The sequence below is a fragment of the Cinclus cinclus genome, chromosome Z (assembly GCF_963662255.1).
Source record: "Cinclus cinclus chromosome Z, bCinCin1.1, whole genome shotgun sequence".
Lineage (NCBI taxonomy): Eukaryota > Metazoa > Chordata > Aves > Passeriformes > Cinclidae > Cinclus > Cinclus cinclus.
In genome coordinates, this window is record NC_085084.1 from 51096579 (window position 1) to 51114204 (window position 17626).

At 37.8% G+C, this 17626-nt stretch overlaps 1 protein-coding gene across 3 annotated transcripts in view; it reads right to left on the reverse strand.

Moving 5' to 3' along the window:
* The window catches only part of FOCAD (focadhesin), a 92962-nt gene that overhangs the window by 29197 nt on the left and 46139 nt on the right, over positions 1 to 17626 (reverse strand). For all 3 annotated transcript variants that reach the window (XR_009934140.1, XM_062512831.1, XM_062512830.1), the window contains 7 exons: positions 14681 to 14815; positions 14241 to 14291; positions 12547 to 12630; positions 10935 to 11064; positions 8056 to 8244; positions 7709 to 7830; positions 131 to 223 (listed from right to left, as the gene is read on the reverse strand). Coding sequence is in view for 2 of the 3 variants with exons in the window: in XM_062512831.1 (XP_062368815.1) it covers positions 131 to 223; positions 7709 to 7830; positions 8056 to 8244; positions 10935 to 11064; positions 12547 to 12630; positions 14241 to 14291; positions 14681 to 14815 (804 nt within the window). In the remaining variant the exon portion in view is untranslated. The remainder of the gene's footprint in view (positions 1 to 130; positions 224 to 7708; positions 7831 to 8055; positions 8245 to 10934; positions 11065 to 12546; positions 12631 to 14240; positions 14292 to 14680; positions 14816 to 17626) is intronic.

Sequence of the window (17626 nt, forward strand, 5' to 3'; positions counted from 1 at the left end):
CATTAAAAACCTCAAGCTTTACTGTTTTGTAATTTGTATGTAAAAGTTACAGTACATCTTGCTTGTAAAATTAAAATCCATACCATTTGAATAAGCATTATGACCTCAATATTATATATCTCAAAATTACCTGCAGGACTGCACTGTAGGTTCGACTCATAAATCCTAACCAGGTCTGCGGCAGCAGTATGGAGTGGTGCCATTCAGAAGGCTGAATATTAACCTGTACAACACAACAGAAAGGTTAGAAGCATTACATTAAGTCTAACATATGCAGAATACATGTTCTCCAGTCTACAATTTACAGACAAACATTCACTCATTTCCAAAGGCCATTACACATGGCTGTAGGAAACTAAAATGATCACATACTTTATCCTCCTTTCTGATTTTACCCACACCAAGTTACTTTCAACTTCATTACCCAGTCCAGTCTAAAGTGGTTGCTTCAGGTAATGCACAAATAATTGATCCCAGAGAGCCAGTGAAATCGCATGAGGCAATAAGCACAAGACTTAGTAGCACTGGCAAATGTTTCTTCATAGTTTGTGAAGATCTTAGATGTTTCTAAAAGCAGAATTGTTAACCAAGATAAATAACTGACCTTCCCCTGTATCACTATTTTCCCGAGTCTTCCTTCTTACTCACCTCTATTACGTAAAGCAGTCAGTATTCTTTCTTCATTTGGATTTTATAAAAAGAAACAAAACAAAACAAAGGACTGTCCTAAAGCTCCATGTCCACTGCTTTCAGTGAACCTGAAAGACCTGTGAATAAGTACTAATACACCTATACAAATACAAGCATTCCAAAAGTCAACCAAAAAAGATTAACATATTCCATTTTGCAGACAATACAGATATGACCTGTAGTAAAAAAAGGGAAATTTCATCTTCATAATGACTCATGAACACTAGTCCTTCCTTTTAATTAGAATTATATTCACAGCTCCTTCTCATCTCTGCTCATCAATTCCTCCAGAAGTTTATGAGCAGTCAAAGTTTCAGTTAGAATTGCTTGCCTTGGGTTCCTGAGGAATCTGCAGCAAGTCCAGTCTTCACCTCTGCCTCTACTCTGAAACTATTTTAGACATGTGCATTGGACTATTTAGATTTCTGCTGGTCAACAGACAGCTAAACATGAGCCAGCACATGCCCAGGTGGCCAAGAAGGCCAATGGCATCCTGGCCTGGATCAGCAATAACACAGTCAGCACAAACAAGGCAATGATCATCTCTGCATCCTTGGCACTGGGGAGACCATACCTTGTATCTTGTCTTAATTTCTGGGCCCCTCCTTCAGGAAGGAGACTGAGGTGCTGGCCTGTGTCCAGAGAAGGACAGCAGAGCTGGTGAAGCATCTAGAGCACAAGTCCTGCAAGGACTGACTGAGGGAGCTGGGGCTGTGTAGCCTGGAGAAAAGGAGGATTGTCGGGACCTTATTGCTCTCTACAACCACCTGAAAGGAGGGTGTAGTCAGGTGGGGATTGGCCCTTTCTTCCAGTTAGGGACAGGACAAGAGTACATAGTTCAAACTGTGCCTGGGAAGGTTCAGGCTGGACATCAGGAGAAATTTCTTAATGTAAAGACCTGTAAAGCATTGTAATGGACTGTACAAGGAGATGGTGTATTCACCATCCCTGAAGATGCTCAAGAAATGTCTGGATGTGGCACTTAGGCTATGGTCTAGTTGAGAAGGTGGTGACTAGTCAAAGACCGGCCCCAATGAGGTCTTCTCCAACCTAAATGATTCCACAATTCAGAATAGTCTCATAGTGATTTTTTAAGTTTACCATGTAATCCACACTTGTGAAAGACAACAAAAGCAGGCCTGTAAAATACTGCAGGTATTCATGCAGGAATTAGTTAAAAAGCGTAGGTATCTTGTGATGTTTCAAACATTTAGACAACGTAGTCTATCAGGAACACCTAAAATTTGTGGACGTGTTTGATGACATTGGAACTGCTGAGGTGCTTTTTGTTAATTAACTTTCTTCATGGCAGTAAACATTTTGCATGTATGTGGAATATGAAAAAGGAAAGAGGAAACTGAACATCTTAAAATAACAAAGAACACTCAAAATTCATCTACAACCAAAAACGACAGGACATAGTGCTGAAGATTTTTATGTAAGCAGTATTGCAACATGCTACTTCAGTATAGGAAACAAATAGCCTTAACTTGTCATCTATTGCTGGATATCAAGGGTAACAACAACTACACTAAGTGTGGTAGCAACCACAGGCAAAGGTGACAACTGAAGTTCAGATTGTTTTTAAGTGCAAAATTTATCTGTAAGAAAATACTGGCTGGGTGGGGAAGTGCAGGGAATGAGAGGCTCAAGGGAACTGAGAACCAAGGACAAGTGCTTGTGAAACACTGCCTCACTGATGCGGGGTTTTTCTTAGGAACATCACTTGGCCAGACCAAGCAGCCAAGCAGCTTTTAAGGAAGAGCTGCAACCTGGTATCTAAGCCCCTAAGATATAGCATGAGCTTGGAGCTAGTAACCTGAGCCTGTCAACTGATGCTTAAGAAGAATGTAATTCCCTGAAAAGACACAAAATCATAGACCATGTTGGTCAAAGTGCAAGACAGGTAATGCTGGCAAGCCACAGGAGATACTATTCCTATATATGCGTTTGGGACAACATCTTTATGTCAGTGAAAAGCTTAGGCATGCATTTAAATGCCCTGCTCACATATGGGACATACAGAGTGCCACCTCATTAATTTCACAAATAAGGCTAGCATAACATATCTGTTTCAAGGAAATAATCAAACGGCCTCTCCTTTAATTTTAAATTTTGCTTAGAGGCTCTTTTTAACATACTTGCATGCATATACTTCCAAATCCAACCCCTAACATTTCTTTGTGAGAAAAAATTGTCCTTCTTTTCCTTAGCAGGACTGAGGACAAGAAAAACAGAAGTCTGTTAGAAACTTAATTTCTGAATACTGTTTTATCACTGGATGAAATACAGTCAATAAATTCAGTAGCAGAAACCAGCACAAACTAGTTCATATTTGGGACTTCATCCATCCAGGCCCAGAAGAAAACACTACAATGAATTCTGCACCAGAAAATCCAACTACCATCTTAAGGTACTTCATATACAAGGTTTGAATAAACTCTTGAGTATCTTGAGTACATCAAAACCAAACCAGCAAAGAAGAGCATGGAGGGAGCTTTTCACTTTACTTTTCAAAGATGGATGTCATCACATCTAACTGAACACACTTTAAAAAAATACGCAGGGAATAGTTCTTCCATGAGTAGACAGATTGCCTAACATGATTATTACTTGTAGGGAAGTGTTTAATATTACATAACTCACCTCTGCAACTCAACTTTGCTATTGTGCCTGCAAATACGATTCATAAATAGGATAAAGCAACTTGTGCAATTTCCAACACATTGAAACTACTTGGATATTGAGAGACATGCAAAGGCAAGACCATTCTGCATTTTAAAAAACCCTACAAATTGCACCAGTTCAGAGTGCCAAAGCCACCATCTGTCACACTGGTTGGCCACTAGCAGTCTGCCTCTGTGCTTCTTGCATGCAGGATGAATTGTCCTCTTTTCACCTACACTAAAGAACAAAAAGATGGATAGCTAGCTGAAAGGCTACCAACTCTAACCCAAAACACACATGAATAGAACCATCAAAATACATGGTACATGATGTGAACATATATGACTATTCATCCTCAATCGTTTTCACAACAGATTAAGGGAATCTGATAAGAAATTATTCCTATGAATTTCTACAAAGCATTGCTTGCAAAACCTGAAACAGTCACAAGGCAATATTTGGAGACTTCATGTAGAGTGTGCTCCAGGAAGCCATAGGAAGGAGAAAACCCATGGTCTATACTCCGGCCACTGTGACTACAGTAACTTACATGTCCCCTCAGAGAGAGGGTGACAAGCTCTGTTTAATAATCAAAGAGCACATCCCCATTTCTAGGGGAATGACGATCTTCCTCTTTCAGCTCACCAGTGGCCACTAAAGTGCAATACAGCCAGCATTTTAAACATACCACAGTTTATTGAACCTCTTCTCTTCTTCCTGTGAAATACCCATTCAAGTAACACCAAAAAAACCCTTCTGCATCTCAATCTGATTCTGCTGACAGATATCACAGATGCATCCAATTCCTCAGCTAGAATAACACCTATGTGATAGAATAAGTATGGCTCAATAAAGATGAATAGTAAATTATCTTTTTGGTGCTGTTACTGTACAATTTGAATGGCAGCTAAACCCAGGTATTTGCAATCTGCATGTTTTAAAGACTTTTCAGCTTACAAGAGGAAAAACTTTCCTCTGCATACAAATGTCATATAACTTTTCTTTTTAGTAGCAGAATACCAGGCATCACAGTTTTACACATAAAGAATCTCATAAAAATGAAATAGGTATTTTCATGCCCCTCACCTTGCCCAAGTTGCCAATATCTATGTACAATAATGGCAACTATGCATACACAGATACAGACAGATATACAACCTGTAGGTTCATATTTTATAGTGGTGAGCATAGATCCAACCACTGAAGACATAAAAATGTTATTAGCCCAATATAGTGGTGACAGATAGCCCTAAGAAGATGCCAACTTCTGGAGATTTTCTGAGGTAAAATAAATAGATACCTGCTATCTCCAATTAACTGCATTTTCTTGATGCTTACATCGACCTCAGAATTTATTCAGAGCTTTACGCAGACCTCAGTGCTTCAAAGGCAACTCTAAGACTTCTTATTAACAGAACACTCCTTACTTAAAATGTCACTATAAGGATTAACCCCTACAACTTCTTCCCCCTCCCAAAATAATGAGTCAAAGCAGAAGCAAAAAGGGATCATTCTGATAATTTAAACTCCTAAAACATATGCTTAGTGTGAAATGTTGAACTGTGAGGTGATAACTTTGTAAGAACACATTAATTCCCAAAGGACTGTAAGAATAAGATGGGCCTAGATCCTACCAACCCAATTTACTTCAACCAATTTGACAGTTTTATAGCTTCGCCTTACACCTCCCTGTCTTTACTGTGACACTCTGATCCCCAGAAGAACACTGAAGATGAAACAAGCATTAAAGCACGAAATTTAGTTTGATGAGTCCAGGGACATGCTCCTCATCTAGTCAAAAGCCCAAACAACCTTTGCTGACCACCCTGTCTCTATGTACAAAGGGAAAAAACGCAAAAAACCACAAAAACTTTGACTCTTAAAGCAGTGTAAACTGGAAACAGAAATACTGATTTTTTAACCAAAATTGTATAGTTATTGTAGATTTTTGCTAAAAGGGTGCAACTGGCATTGTCTGAAGATATTTTGTGTTTTCATTTAAAATATAAACATATTCAGATTTTTTTTTTAGTTTTACACCTTGAATCATTCAACGTGGTAAAATACTGAGAGACTTGGCAAAATATTTGTCTTCAGTCATTCTATGTATTCACCAATTTGATACAGTTTCACATTCACCACAATTAAACTGCTATATTTTGTCCAGCAAACCATTTTCAGGTTGTATTTCTATGAAGGCAGCTTGTTCACACAAGAAAAGTCAATTTTCAATATGCTGCTGGATTTTATAATTACTGTTAGTACACACAATTTTTTTCTTTTTTACCAGGACTTAATTTGATGCTTCAGGGCAACAGGCAAGTGTTTATAACAAAGATTAGAACTGATCTTCATCCCAGTATACTTTTACTTATATAAAACTTTCATACATGCCTTCTATGATAATGTAATTAAACATGTTTTTCTTCAGAACTTCTGTCACAGAACTCAAGTCTCTCTGAATGAAGCAATTACATATAGAGCTTTTCTTTCTGGATACTGTGGAAGCACATGCTTCATTCCTAACTCATTAATCTGAATCTTTTCCTCTGATAGATGAAATATCCCTGTGGACTTCCCCCGGTGCTCTCCACTGGAGCTTCCAAACAGTTAGAAAACATGTATTAATTTTCAGTCGTGTAATAATGAGGGGTATTATCTCCAGTTTCTGCTTTCATTCTTTATTGGCAAAGATATCAAGATGGAAAACATCTATTAAATTTGCATACTTGGTTAGATATCTTGACATCCATGTTCAAGGGTGGGTTTTCTAAATTTTTCTAGTTTGAGAGAAGAACTTGACATATAAAGTACTTTATAATCTCACTGACACTGACTTCATGATAGAGAGCCAGGGATGGATTTCTATATTCTAGTCCAACTGATGCAGACTGGCTTTTGTCCTTGTACACCTGGCCTGATTTCCACTGGGATCCATGTGCTGTGTCTGTGGCCACAAGACATGATTATTATTTGTTGTGTCTTTGCAGTCCTGAAGGACCAAAATTATTAAGATGTTACATTGAAAGCAAAAGTTATACCTGTATGCTAGTACAAAAGCATTTGAGAGATGATATGGAGCTGTACTAGCCAGAAGCAGCCAACTACACATCTACATCACATGGCACACATCTACATCATTTGACTGGAAACTTCAGGCAAACTATACTGCAGACAGGCTTGTTAGAGAAGAAACTGGTTTGCTTCTCCCAGAAAGACTGAGGGAGCTAACCAGACCAGTACACAGTGTGAACATACTGAAGCAGGACCTAAGAGCAAAGCTGAGAGGGAGCCATGTGGGTGCACCACCATACCAGAATGTAGTCCCCATACGTTATCCATGGCACACACCTGTGTTCTGGTGCCAGATTTCAGTTTGCACACAGAAAACTTTCCAAACTCTGCACACGCTACCTTCCTACTCAAACCTTGTGCCATACTTATTTCATAACTGAGTGTTTGATATCAGCGATTTTAGTAGCATCATAGAACTTCACAGCAGATATGCCTCACATCTGAGTGACAGTCACAGAAAAACACCCAGGACCCAGATCACCCCCTCAGATGCATGTAAGCAGCTCCTACAGAAATGCAAAAATTACTGTATTAATATAATTATTTTAAGAACTTTAAAAAAGTTTAACACAATTCCACTTGTGTTAAAAGCTGCTCCCACGAGCATAAAGTTGGGAAAGGAACACTTATTTCCCTGGACCCAGTTGAACTGTCCTTTTTTTTATTTACAGTTGTCCAGAATTTTCAAAGATTAACTTAGATGTTCATTACAAACCCTTTGTTTTCCATACTGATTAAGGGAGGGCTTATTTAATGTCATATTTCTAAAATCACACCAAGGTAACTGCATGGTTTTGGTGGCACAAGCCTAATAGGTTAGGAAGCTGAAATGTTTGAGAAAAAAAAAAAGTCAAGTCTTAGCCAGGTGTAGATATTGTTTCCCCATTGAGCCCCATCATTGCTCAGGCCTGCTATTTACCTACAACTGGTTACACATGACAGGCATATATGCATGGCAGTCTGCAAGACAGAAAAAGGCAAAGAGCACCTGTTCTGATTTTCAGAAGAGGCATTTCAGCAGTGAGCACTTTAAAAAAAAGTATTTACATTCTAAGTTCAAGTTAGCGAGGGTGGGTGACCACAGTGGTAGGCTAATGATCAGACTTGATCATTCTGTGATTCTAGCTGTCCCTCACAACAACTTCAGTTAATTTTGATTCATACATGCCATCACTAGCTGATACCAACACCCAACGAGAATAAACAAAAGAGACAGTAATGCAGGGAAGGAGGTGTAATAGTTCCCAAAAGTGAAGTAGAGTCCGTAAGAACTCACCTCATGAATGAGGGCGACCAACATTTGCTGGAAATTGCGGCCCCTGCTGGCCAGAAATCGATTAATAGGCTTACCGTCCTTGCCCATGTGGACTGGGAGGTCGAAACACAGCAACATGCCAGCTGAAAGACAGAGGGAAGGGGAACAGAAAGTTCAATGCCAACACCCACTCAAAGGAGAACCCAAAGCAAAGTAAGGTTAACTTAATAAAGCTAACAGTTCAAAAGAGTATGCAAGCATATTTAAGAGGCATAAAACAGTTTCTTAAGTTCATTCACCTTCAGATTCATATAAATCTTTGGATCAAAACATGCATACTTGTCTACTTCAAGAAAGTGGCAGCTTACCTGCAAGGCCGGGTGTCATGCCTGGTTGCTTGTTCCTCTCATACATTTTCAGCAAAAAATTTGGAACACCAGCCACTGTTTTCCCCTGGTCTGAGCGTGTGGTCCCTCCTCTTAAGGCAGAATGATACACAGCACGGGGCATGTTGGTCATCTCCTGTTTCACAAGTGATGTTGCAAACTCTTCAAATGCTTGATGAAGTGCAATGCAAAGAAGTGAGAGGAAAGGGAATGTGAGAAGCTGATGACTGAGAGACAAAACTAACCCTGCAAAGCCCAGAATGACACCAGTACTTCTTTTCTACTTCATAGTGGAGCAGCAGTCTAAATCTGATGTTGTAGCATGGGAAGAAGGAACATCTATATCAGGGGATTTTTTTTTTTCCTTGAGCCGTAGTGTCTGTGAAATTGGAAAAGACATTGCTGAAAATCATGGGAACTTTCTAGAAACAGAAATGCGAGGAAGTTCCAGTATAAAGTTTTTCTATTCAAAACGGACATAGGTATATTAAAGGTTGGAAAGAAATACAGCCTTTACTATTCCATGAGTTGTTGATCACCTCCTCTGATTGCTACAAAAATAACAGCAATGACAGCACAAGGTTGACAGAAAGACACATAGCGGAGTCTAAATCCCATTTTTCTAACATGTCAGGAAGGGCATCCGCATCTTGGGATTTTTTTCTTCCACCTGTAATCCAAATATCCTTCTAACAAAACCCACAGAATGCAGTCAGCAATTTTCTCTGCAGTGATACAGACAGACTCCAAATCTTTGCCTTCAACCCTCAACACTTCAGTTTTATTGGAGTAGGTGTTTGTTGACATGAATACTCTATCTACCCACCTGCTCTAGACTTTTTATAAAAAACTTTTTCATTTAGGATGGCTAGAACAATATGGAAGAAATTTGCTGAAAGAGGGAGCTATTTCTCTGCTGGAAAACATTCACATTGGTAGCGACCCCTTATCACTGCTGTCATATTACTGCATTCACTGGTTATGCCAAAAGACATAAATATAAGCCATTCAGAAGCAATTCTTCAGGCAGGGGACAAGCCAAGGCTCTAGATGACAAATTTAAGTCAAATTACAAAATCTGGATAAATTTAGTGAAACAACTAGATGCGCAACAAATACTAGAAATACAGTATTTCAATGACTGAAATTAATCTGAGGGTAAACAAAGGTGACTAGCACCACATGAACAATATTTTTAATTATTATTGTTGTTGCTATCATTATTATCATCACCTCCTTTGCAGTAAGGATATTACCACTATTACTAACAACAACAACAACAACGATATCAAGCTTCTAGGTTTTTTTATTAATTATTTTTAGTTCTCTGACTACCAGGTTTGAAAAAAGTCTCAGGCACACAGAATGAAAAACTATCAAAATTAAAAACTAAGCCTGTCAACCCCTTCTGATACCCTGGAAACCCAATACATAGAAACAATATGAAAACTGATGTGACAAACCAGTTTTAAAGAGTTTGAGACAAGATACTACCTGAAGCTCCACCTTCCAATGCTCCACATAAGTAGTTATATGTTACTAATCTCAATAACATGCACCACTAGAATTCCAGCAAATGAGATGACACAGATTCAGCTCCCATAGAACAGGGACTCTGTGGCTTTTGGCCTGTCTTGGACATTGCCTCATTAATCCATTTTCATCCTCTCCTGGTGAAGCAATTCACTCTCAAAAACAACTCTCAAGTCCAGCCAGTCACTAAAGCTTTTGCTCAACTGCTCTGGATTTTGTGTTAACTAACAATGTTAGAAGACACCTCTGATGGAGAAACTGCTCAGTGCATGTTTGGATTTAACTATTTTGATACCAGTCTTTAGGTCCTGCATCTCTGAATCCAGTCTGTTCACTTTAAATTCCATTTTGATTTCCCATCCTCCTAGAAAGCTGGCTATCTCAGCATTCATTACACAGATTGAGTTTTCTGTCAAGACACAACATTCTCTTTCATTGAACTAGGTTATGTCATTTTCCCTCACAAAGCTTCCAGGATTTAGTAGTTAGGACTCTCTAGGTTAGGCTGCACACACTCCAGATGCATGTGCATGCCGAGTTCAATGAATGGATTCTTCTAGAAACCCCCTTCGGGGGAAAATACTACAAAACACCACCTATTAACTCATGGCAATATTTACAGCCTGCAATCACACATGAAGATCCCATATATTCTACAAAAAATGAAGTAACAGTGTCTATGTCCTGGCACAACATCTCAAATCTTGTAACTGTAAGATAACGGGTATTTCTGAAAGTAATGAAGCGAATGGCAAAACCCTCAAATACTGAAGGTAATTCAACTGCACAGGTTTGAGAACAAGTGTCAGAGACTATCTGTTGAAGCATACTTCAGTATCAATATCACAACAATTATGCATTAAGCATAGCACTGGTATCTTAATCAATTAAGCAGACTTTGTGTACAGCATTATTTTCATACCATCAATACTGTTTACAAAACAATAAATATAAAATTTATCTTACTTCAATCTGTCCTGGGCTAAAATACAAAGTTGTCTTTAGAAACATCTGTTCAGTCCTCCTTACTGAAGTCATTGTGATGAAATGAGTACTTGATATAAATAATAAGGGACTGGCTTTCCCTTTAGGATGGGTAAATAATTTTTAATTATAAACATATTTCTCCCATCATCAGGATCTCTGTCACACCATCTTCCTACAAATGGGATGTGGGCTTTATTTTTCCCATTTTTTCCCATAATTTGTTAAAGAAAGACTAGGAAGGTTGCACTTTAACATGACACTCCATTCTAAAAGAGCCACAGGTCTGTACAGTCAGTGATTCCATATTTGCAAAGTGACCTCAAACACTGGATATACTATACCTCCTAAAACAGCAGCTGGTGTTAGAGACAACAGCTTGATATATGAAGAACCCGGAACAGACAGATTTGCCTCCTGATCCTCTTCATCTTCATTCATGTCTATCTCTTCCAATGAGTCAACAGGTCGTGCCTGAAAGATTAAAAAAATGTTAAATGTCAGCACAAAAATCCCAAGTCTACATTACCAGTCAAAAGTGTCAAAAATACCAACTAAATATGAAAAGTTCCCCATTTCATTATTTTTACTCCATTTCATAAATTTGAAGTTTAACAAATAAAAGTTTTTCGTCTACCTAACTGAAAGACAACTCTGGTTGCTAAAAATTACAGGGTGTGTAAATACATATCTGTAATAATAAAATTAATCTTGATGCTTGCAGTTGAACTAATATTCATAAAACTTTACTTTCACCCTGATTCTTCTTCAGTCTAACAATGTTTGATACTGATATTTTAATATAAATAAAATATTTTTGCTGACACTACTTTTACATATTAGTTTTTGGAATTTGAAAAAGTGCAACATATTTACATTGCTTTCAATTAAAACATATTTACTCACTTTCTGTAAAGTACTGCACCAGTAATATGACTAAAAAGTAACTGCACCAGTAATACAGAACTATGTACTACTGCGAAAGTCTTGCAGCAGAGTTTATGTATTTCCCTTATTCTATCCTGTGGTCTTCTATGTAAAACACATTTTTCATTTGTAAGGTTTATGCTGAACTCTTCTCACGGATTTATATAAAGTGTATTTTTTAATTTTAAAAATTGCATATTCCAGCCTTTTCGTAACAGCCAGTTACAACATATGAATGGAGCCTATCATATAATAAAGCAGTAAATAAAAATTTTACTATAAAGCCATAGGATTCATTATTCCATGAAGCACCAGTGGATTACTGAGCACTGCCTAGTCTCTCATACAATATTAAAAAAAGTCACATAGATAATCATATGCTCATCTCCTTGTGCCCTTTCATTTTGTTAGGTTACTGAGTCATCTAATCAGAAGTTTCAGAGTTTAACAGCCCTTTGCATACTTAAAAAGCTTTCTAGTAAGTATCTCAACTCCTTTCTGACTGCCTTTACTGATGAAAAAGTAAAATGTTATGCTGTAAAAGTTCAAAACAAAAACACGGGAAAACTTTCCAGCTTAATTCCAAAAATTTCACCTGTTTTTCAAACTGACATACCTGTCTTGAGAAAAAAGAAGCCCTATCCATGAGTGTGACTGCAATGGAATAAACAGCAACCATAAGAGCTGCTTAGTTACAAGACCCAAAAGTAAGCACTAAAAGAAGAGCATAAAATGCAAATCAGCTGCCAAAAAAAAAAAGCTACTAATTTAATAACAAAATAAGAAAAACTACCTTCTGAATGCTTAGCCTTATGTTTCATTCGTACCTTTCCCTGCTCATAAGACTTAGCCTTGCTAATCACACATGATATCACCTCATGTCACCAGCAGGAGCTTGTATTCCTTCAGAAGGCTCTCCTGAATTTCTGTCAGAGAAGGCACAAGGACTGGTTTCCCTTTCAAGAGTATATAACCCATGTCAGATGGAAGTGTCAGATGTGCTTACTATCAAACATATAACATAGCTACCTGTTCAGGAAGATGAAGAATTGTATGTTCTTCAGAGTCAAATGATGAGAGTGATTTATAGGCTGAAATGGCAACAAGGGCATCCTAGAAAATTAACACGAAAAAAGAAGAAAATCACAAACACAGCATATAGTATTGCTACCTACTGGAAACTCCAAACTCAAAGAGCTTATCAAATAATCAGTGACTGCTGAAAAAGAGTTCAACAATATTTTCCTGAGGCATACTCTCAACTGCTTACTTTTTTATATACACAATGAAAAGTAGCAAGACCAATTATCTAGGCTTGATAACATGCATTCTGAGCATTCTACTTCAGGTATAAATATCCAAGATACGAGAATAATGTAGATAACATATTGATGTTTTAGCTGCTGCTAAAAAGTGCTTACACTAAATGGAAGACTTTTCAACTTCCTATACCAGTGTTCCTGTGCACAAAATGGTTGCAGGGAGCGTGACCAAGACAGATGACCTGAACTGACCAAAGGGATATTTCATATCATAGAACTTTATGCCTAGTATATAAACTCAGGGAAGCTGGCCAGAGGATACCCATTACTGCTCAGGGATGGACTGGGCATCCTTTGGCAGTGAGCAATTGTATTATGCAACACTTGTCTGTTATCGAGTTTCATTCCCTTTTTTTACTATTATTATTGTTATTTTTGTTGTTATTATTATTACACAGTTACTTTATTTCACTTAGTAACCTGTTCTTGTCTCAATCCATGGGGCCTTTTTCCAGTTCTCCTCCCCATCCCACCACAAGGAAGGGGAGTGAACAAGCTTAGGTACTTAGTTGTCATCTGGGATTAACCATGGGGCTAAAAAGTTCACTGAAATAGGCTGATGGAAGTCTTAGTCTTAAATTAAATACACTACTTCCACCAGCCCTCTAGTGATGACAGTCCAACATTCCCACTGCATTACAAAACTCTACAAATGAACTGAGTTAGCTGTCATAACAGTGTCTTTGTCAAGAATGCTAAGGCTGAAATTTTCCAGAGGAAGTCAAACTAGTTTCACAGATTCACAGAATATATTGAGTTGGGAGGCACCCACAAAGATCACTGGGTCCAATTCCTGGCCCTGCACAGGACATCCCCAAGAGTCACACCATGTGCCTGAGACCATTGCCCAAACACTTCCTGAACTATGTCAGGCTGTGCTGTGACCACTTCCCTGGGGAGCTGTTCCAGTGCCCAATCACCCACTGGGGGAAGAACCTTTTTTCCTAATAAACTTCTCCTGATACGACTGAGCAGAGATCAGTGTCTGCCCCTCCTCTTCCCCTTGTGAAGAAGTTGCAGACTACAATGAGGTTTCCCCTCAGTCTCCCCTTCTCCAGGTTGAACAGACCAAGAGAACCTCAGCCACGCCTCATACACACCTTCCCCTCAAGGCCATCTGCCACCTTTGTGGCTGTTCTTTGGATGCTCTCTAGTAGTTTAATGTCTTTCTTATACTGCGGTGCCCAAAACTGCCCCCAAGGGCGTGGCAGGTGAGGTGAGGAAATGGCAGAAATTAGAACCTTCTTTACGTGCAGTACATTGCTTCAGAAACAGTGTCAAGTAACAGGGACAAAATGCTATTAGAAAATGAGATTAATGACACCATCTTGACAGAAAAGTACAAAACTTAATATCCTGTTGCTGACATCAGAAATTAAAGTTTTCAACTATATCACTTACCTTGTTCTGTGTATTGTTCCAAAGGAAGCTGACAACTTGAGCTTTGAATTTCTACAAAAGCAAAGGAAATATGCATTTATGTTTTCTTAGATCAAAGAAGCAGTTGAAATAGAGGCAGCTACCTGAAACAACTTACTGCCTCATCAACATACATTGAGCTATGAAAGCAGAACAGATGCAGTGTTGAACTCCAGACACGTTCACATGTCTTCACATTCTGTGAGAGGGAAACCATGGATAAACCTCACAGAGGAATTTCCCATCTATCTCCCAGGCCTCACTAATGCCAAGTGTAAACAGTGAAACTGTATGAAATGTGCATTTGACTAATCTGAACTAGGCAGTGGGTGCAATTTTATCAAAATCAAGCAGGTTTATGTAAAAGTTATATACAAAGTTATACTAAAAGAAAAGGCTCGTCTTAGGCCATAAGTACATACCTCAAATTCATTTGTATTCACTGTTAATGAGGGAACCAGGGAAAACAATTCATTCAGTGCTTTTAAAATGAGTGGTCTTGTATCACAACTCAGCTTTGGTGACAGAGCATTCCATGTAGAACGGATGCAAACAACCTGCAAGCAAAGTGGGAGGGCATCATTACTAACAGCCATCCCAACTTCACCTAAACTTTTCTTCCCAGCGCTTGGCTCTTCCTTCTTGAGAACAGAAATTAATATATGGTTCATAAAAAGTAAAAATGCAAGCATGTAAAAAATTCACTTGTAGATCAACTGATATAACACAGTAATACTGCACCATGCTTCACCAGGGAAAGCAACTACCAGTATGAATAAATAACACACTGTTAGTAATACACAGAGCTGTATATGTATCTTCATACCACATTAGTGCTATACTTAACTTGGTCAAATTAGCTAAAAATCAAGATGTCTCTGGGAATTCAATAGGATGAAAACAGAGGAGGCCACCAAGAAATCTATTTTTGCTGTAAGTCCTCCAAAACAAAATGCCTTTAATCTTTAAAAACAGTAAAAGCCAAAAAAAATTTGCAGAACAAATGCAAAACACAGAAGTTCAGGAATACAGAGAGTGTTGGAAACTGTCAAATTGCAATAAATATTAAACACTAATACCTGATACTGAACACATTTACACTATAACTAGAGCATAACAGGATATGTAACTGGTCTTCCATAACTTCCTTCCTGGAAACAACAGATGTCACCCAGCTTCTTTTCACCTTCAAAGATCTGTATGACAGTTCAACAAGCAGTCAGTACAACATTTTGCATTTCCAGGCACTGAAAAAGTCTGTAAGATGTGCAGTCAGTGGTACAGTGTACAGTGGTACAGCTGAACAATTATCAGAAGTTATAAAAAGTAGTAGTTAAGTTTCTCAGGATTGTTGACTAGACAGCAATATTGGTACTAAAACTTCCTCCTTTTTGTTTTTACATGTTTTCTGTTGCCCAGGCTTTCTCTTGGTAATGAGCCATGTATTTTCCTGAAAATTTAAATAATTTCCATGGATTATTTCATCAAACCTTAATGTTGGTACCTGCGGAGCACTTAGTACTTCAGAATTTTGCCACCATACCTAAAATAATTCTGTCTATAATTTATCTGTTGTTACTTCTTATCTTTAAGATTTCAGGCTCTACTGCAACAAAAAGAGTACAGAACAGGAAAAAACCAAATAAAAACCACCAAATAAATAAACAAACAAAAAACCCCAACAAACAAACCCAAAAAAAACCAAGAAACAATAACTCTGTTCACCCTAACCCAGTCACCCAACAGAACCACAACACAAGAACAACCCCAAACCATGTATGCTTAGAACCAAAGTCTAGACAAAAATTTTAAAATAGCTGTGGCAAAGCAAAGTACGATTTTCAGCATTCTAAAGTGAAAAACTTCAAATCGAGACTTAAACATCTGAGCAAATGCCATGAAAATGTCTTTCAGGCATAAGAAATTACAACAAAGCAACACAAAACAAGGACATTAAGCAATACAGACTGATTTATGTAATGAAATCAAATAAAGGTATGTTTATGAAGATATTCCACAAAGGCATTAAGAAAGGTAGTTTCAGTATTATTCTGCACTGAAAAAACAGAATGCTTTGTATCTCTGAATGCAGGTAATGGTCAAATTAAGCAGTCACTTCAGCGACTGCAAATCACATTTCAGGGTATAGTTTAAAAAAGCCAAAGATATATTCTGAGTTGAATCAATTTCAGGAATAGCAAACCCATGAGTGTGTTTCTATGGTAACAACTACTGATGGCTAGAAAGACCTCATCTGGTAACATTCCAAGGGAAAATGACACCTCTCTTTCCATTCTTTCAAAACAGACTGCAAGAGTAAGAAAAAAGGTCTCCCAGTGTTCGGAAAGACGGACATTTCTATTAGCACTGGAAGTTCTTCCTTGACTATCTAGAAATGTTGACTTTTTAAGGAGTTAGTTGTCCAAAAAACACAACATGCAGATATGTAATATGTAGAGAAAAGAAGTTGTGCATTCATGGGATTTGATACTGTAATTTAGGAAGACTAACAAATCATTAGCTAGCAAAGCATGTTTAATTTCATTCTTTCCTAGTGTAACACACACATTCTCCACGTTCAGATAAGAGATGAAAAAAGGCCTTCAAAAATAGCCAGCATCCCAACAGAAATTTCAGATGTAGCTTCAAGACTGTACAATTCTTCCTCAGATAGTATTTTCTAGACTTGCAACTTAACAGCTGTCCTACAGAAAACTCCTACGAAATGACATACTGTAAATTGATGGAATAGGGGGATGGAAACAGTGGTAAACTGGTTACAAACCACAAAAACCCACAGTAAATAAAGAAAATAGGCAAATGTGATAAATATCTTGTGATATAATTTATCAGCTAGTCATGAATCCCCAAGGAAAAGCCCTGCAATTTCACAGACACTGTTCAGCTCCACAAAGCTGTCCTCTGAAAACGCAAAACACTCTAGAAAACTAGCAAGATAAGAGAACTTGACAACACTGATATACCAATTACTGTCTAACCGAAAAAAAAAAAAAAAAAACAATGAAACCAAAAGAAGTACTATTCAGGAAATGTGTATTTGCAGATCTAGACATGCGAATGTCATACTTTGGTAAAAGTATGTATGGTAAGTCTGTTTTCATTTTTTGTTATGTGGGATTTTTTCATTCTGATTTGTTCAAATTAGCATGTCATTGTCATCTGGAGGCATTAACAATCACACAGTGCTTTTGGTATAATACAGTCTTGGTTTATACTTAAGTTTTCTTGTATTTTCAAAATTTATTTTAAAATAGCAAGCTTGCCACTGCACAAAACATCAGCTGCTAGATGGGAAAAAACTAAAAGCTAAATTTTAAAGATGCTGAGGAGAGACAAAGCACTTTTGC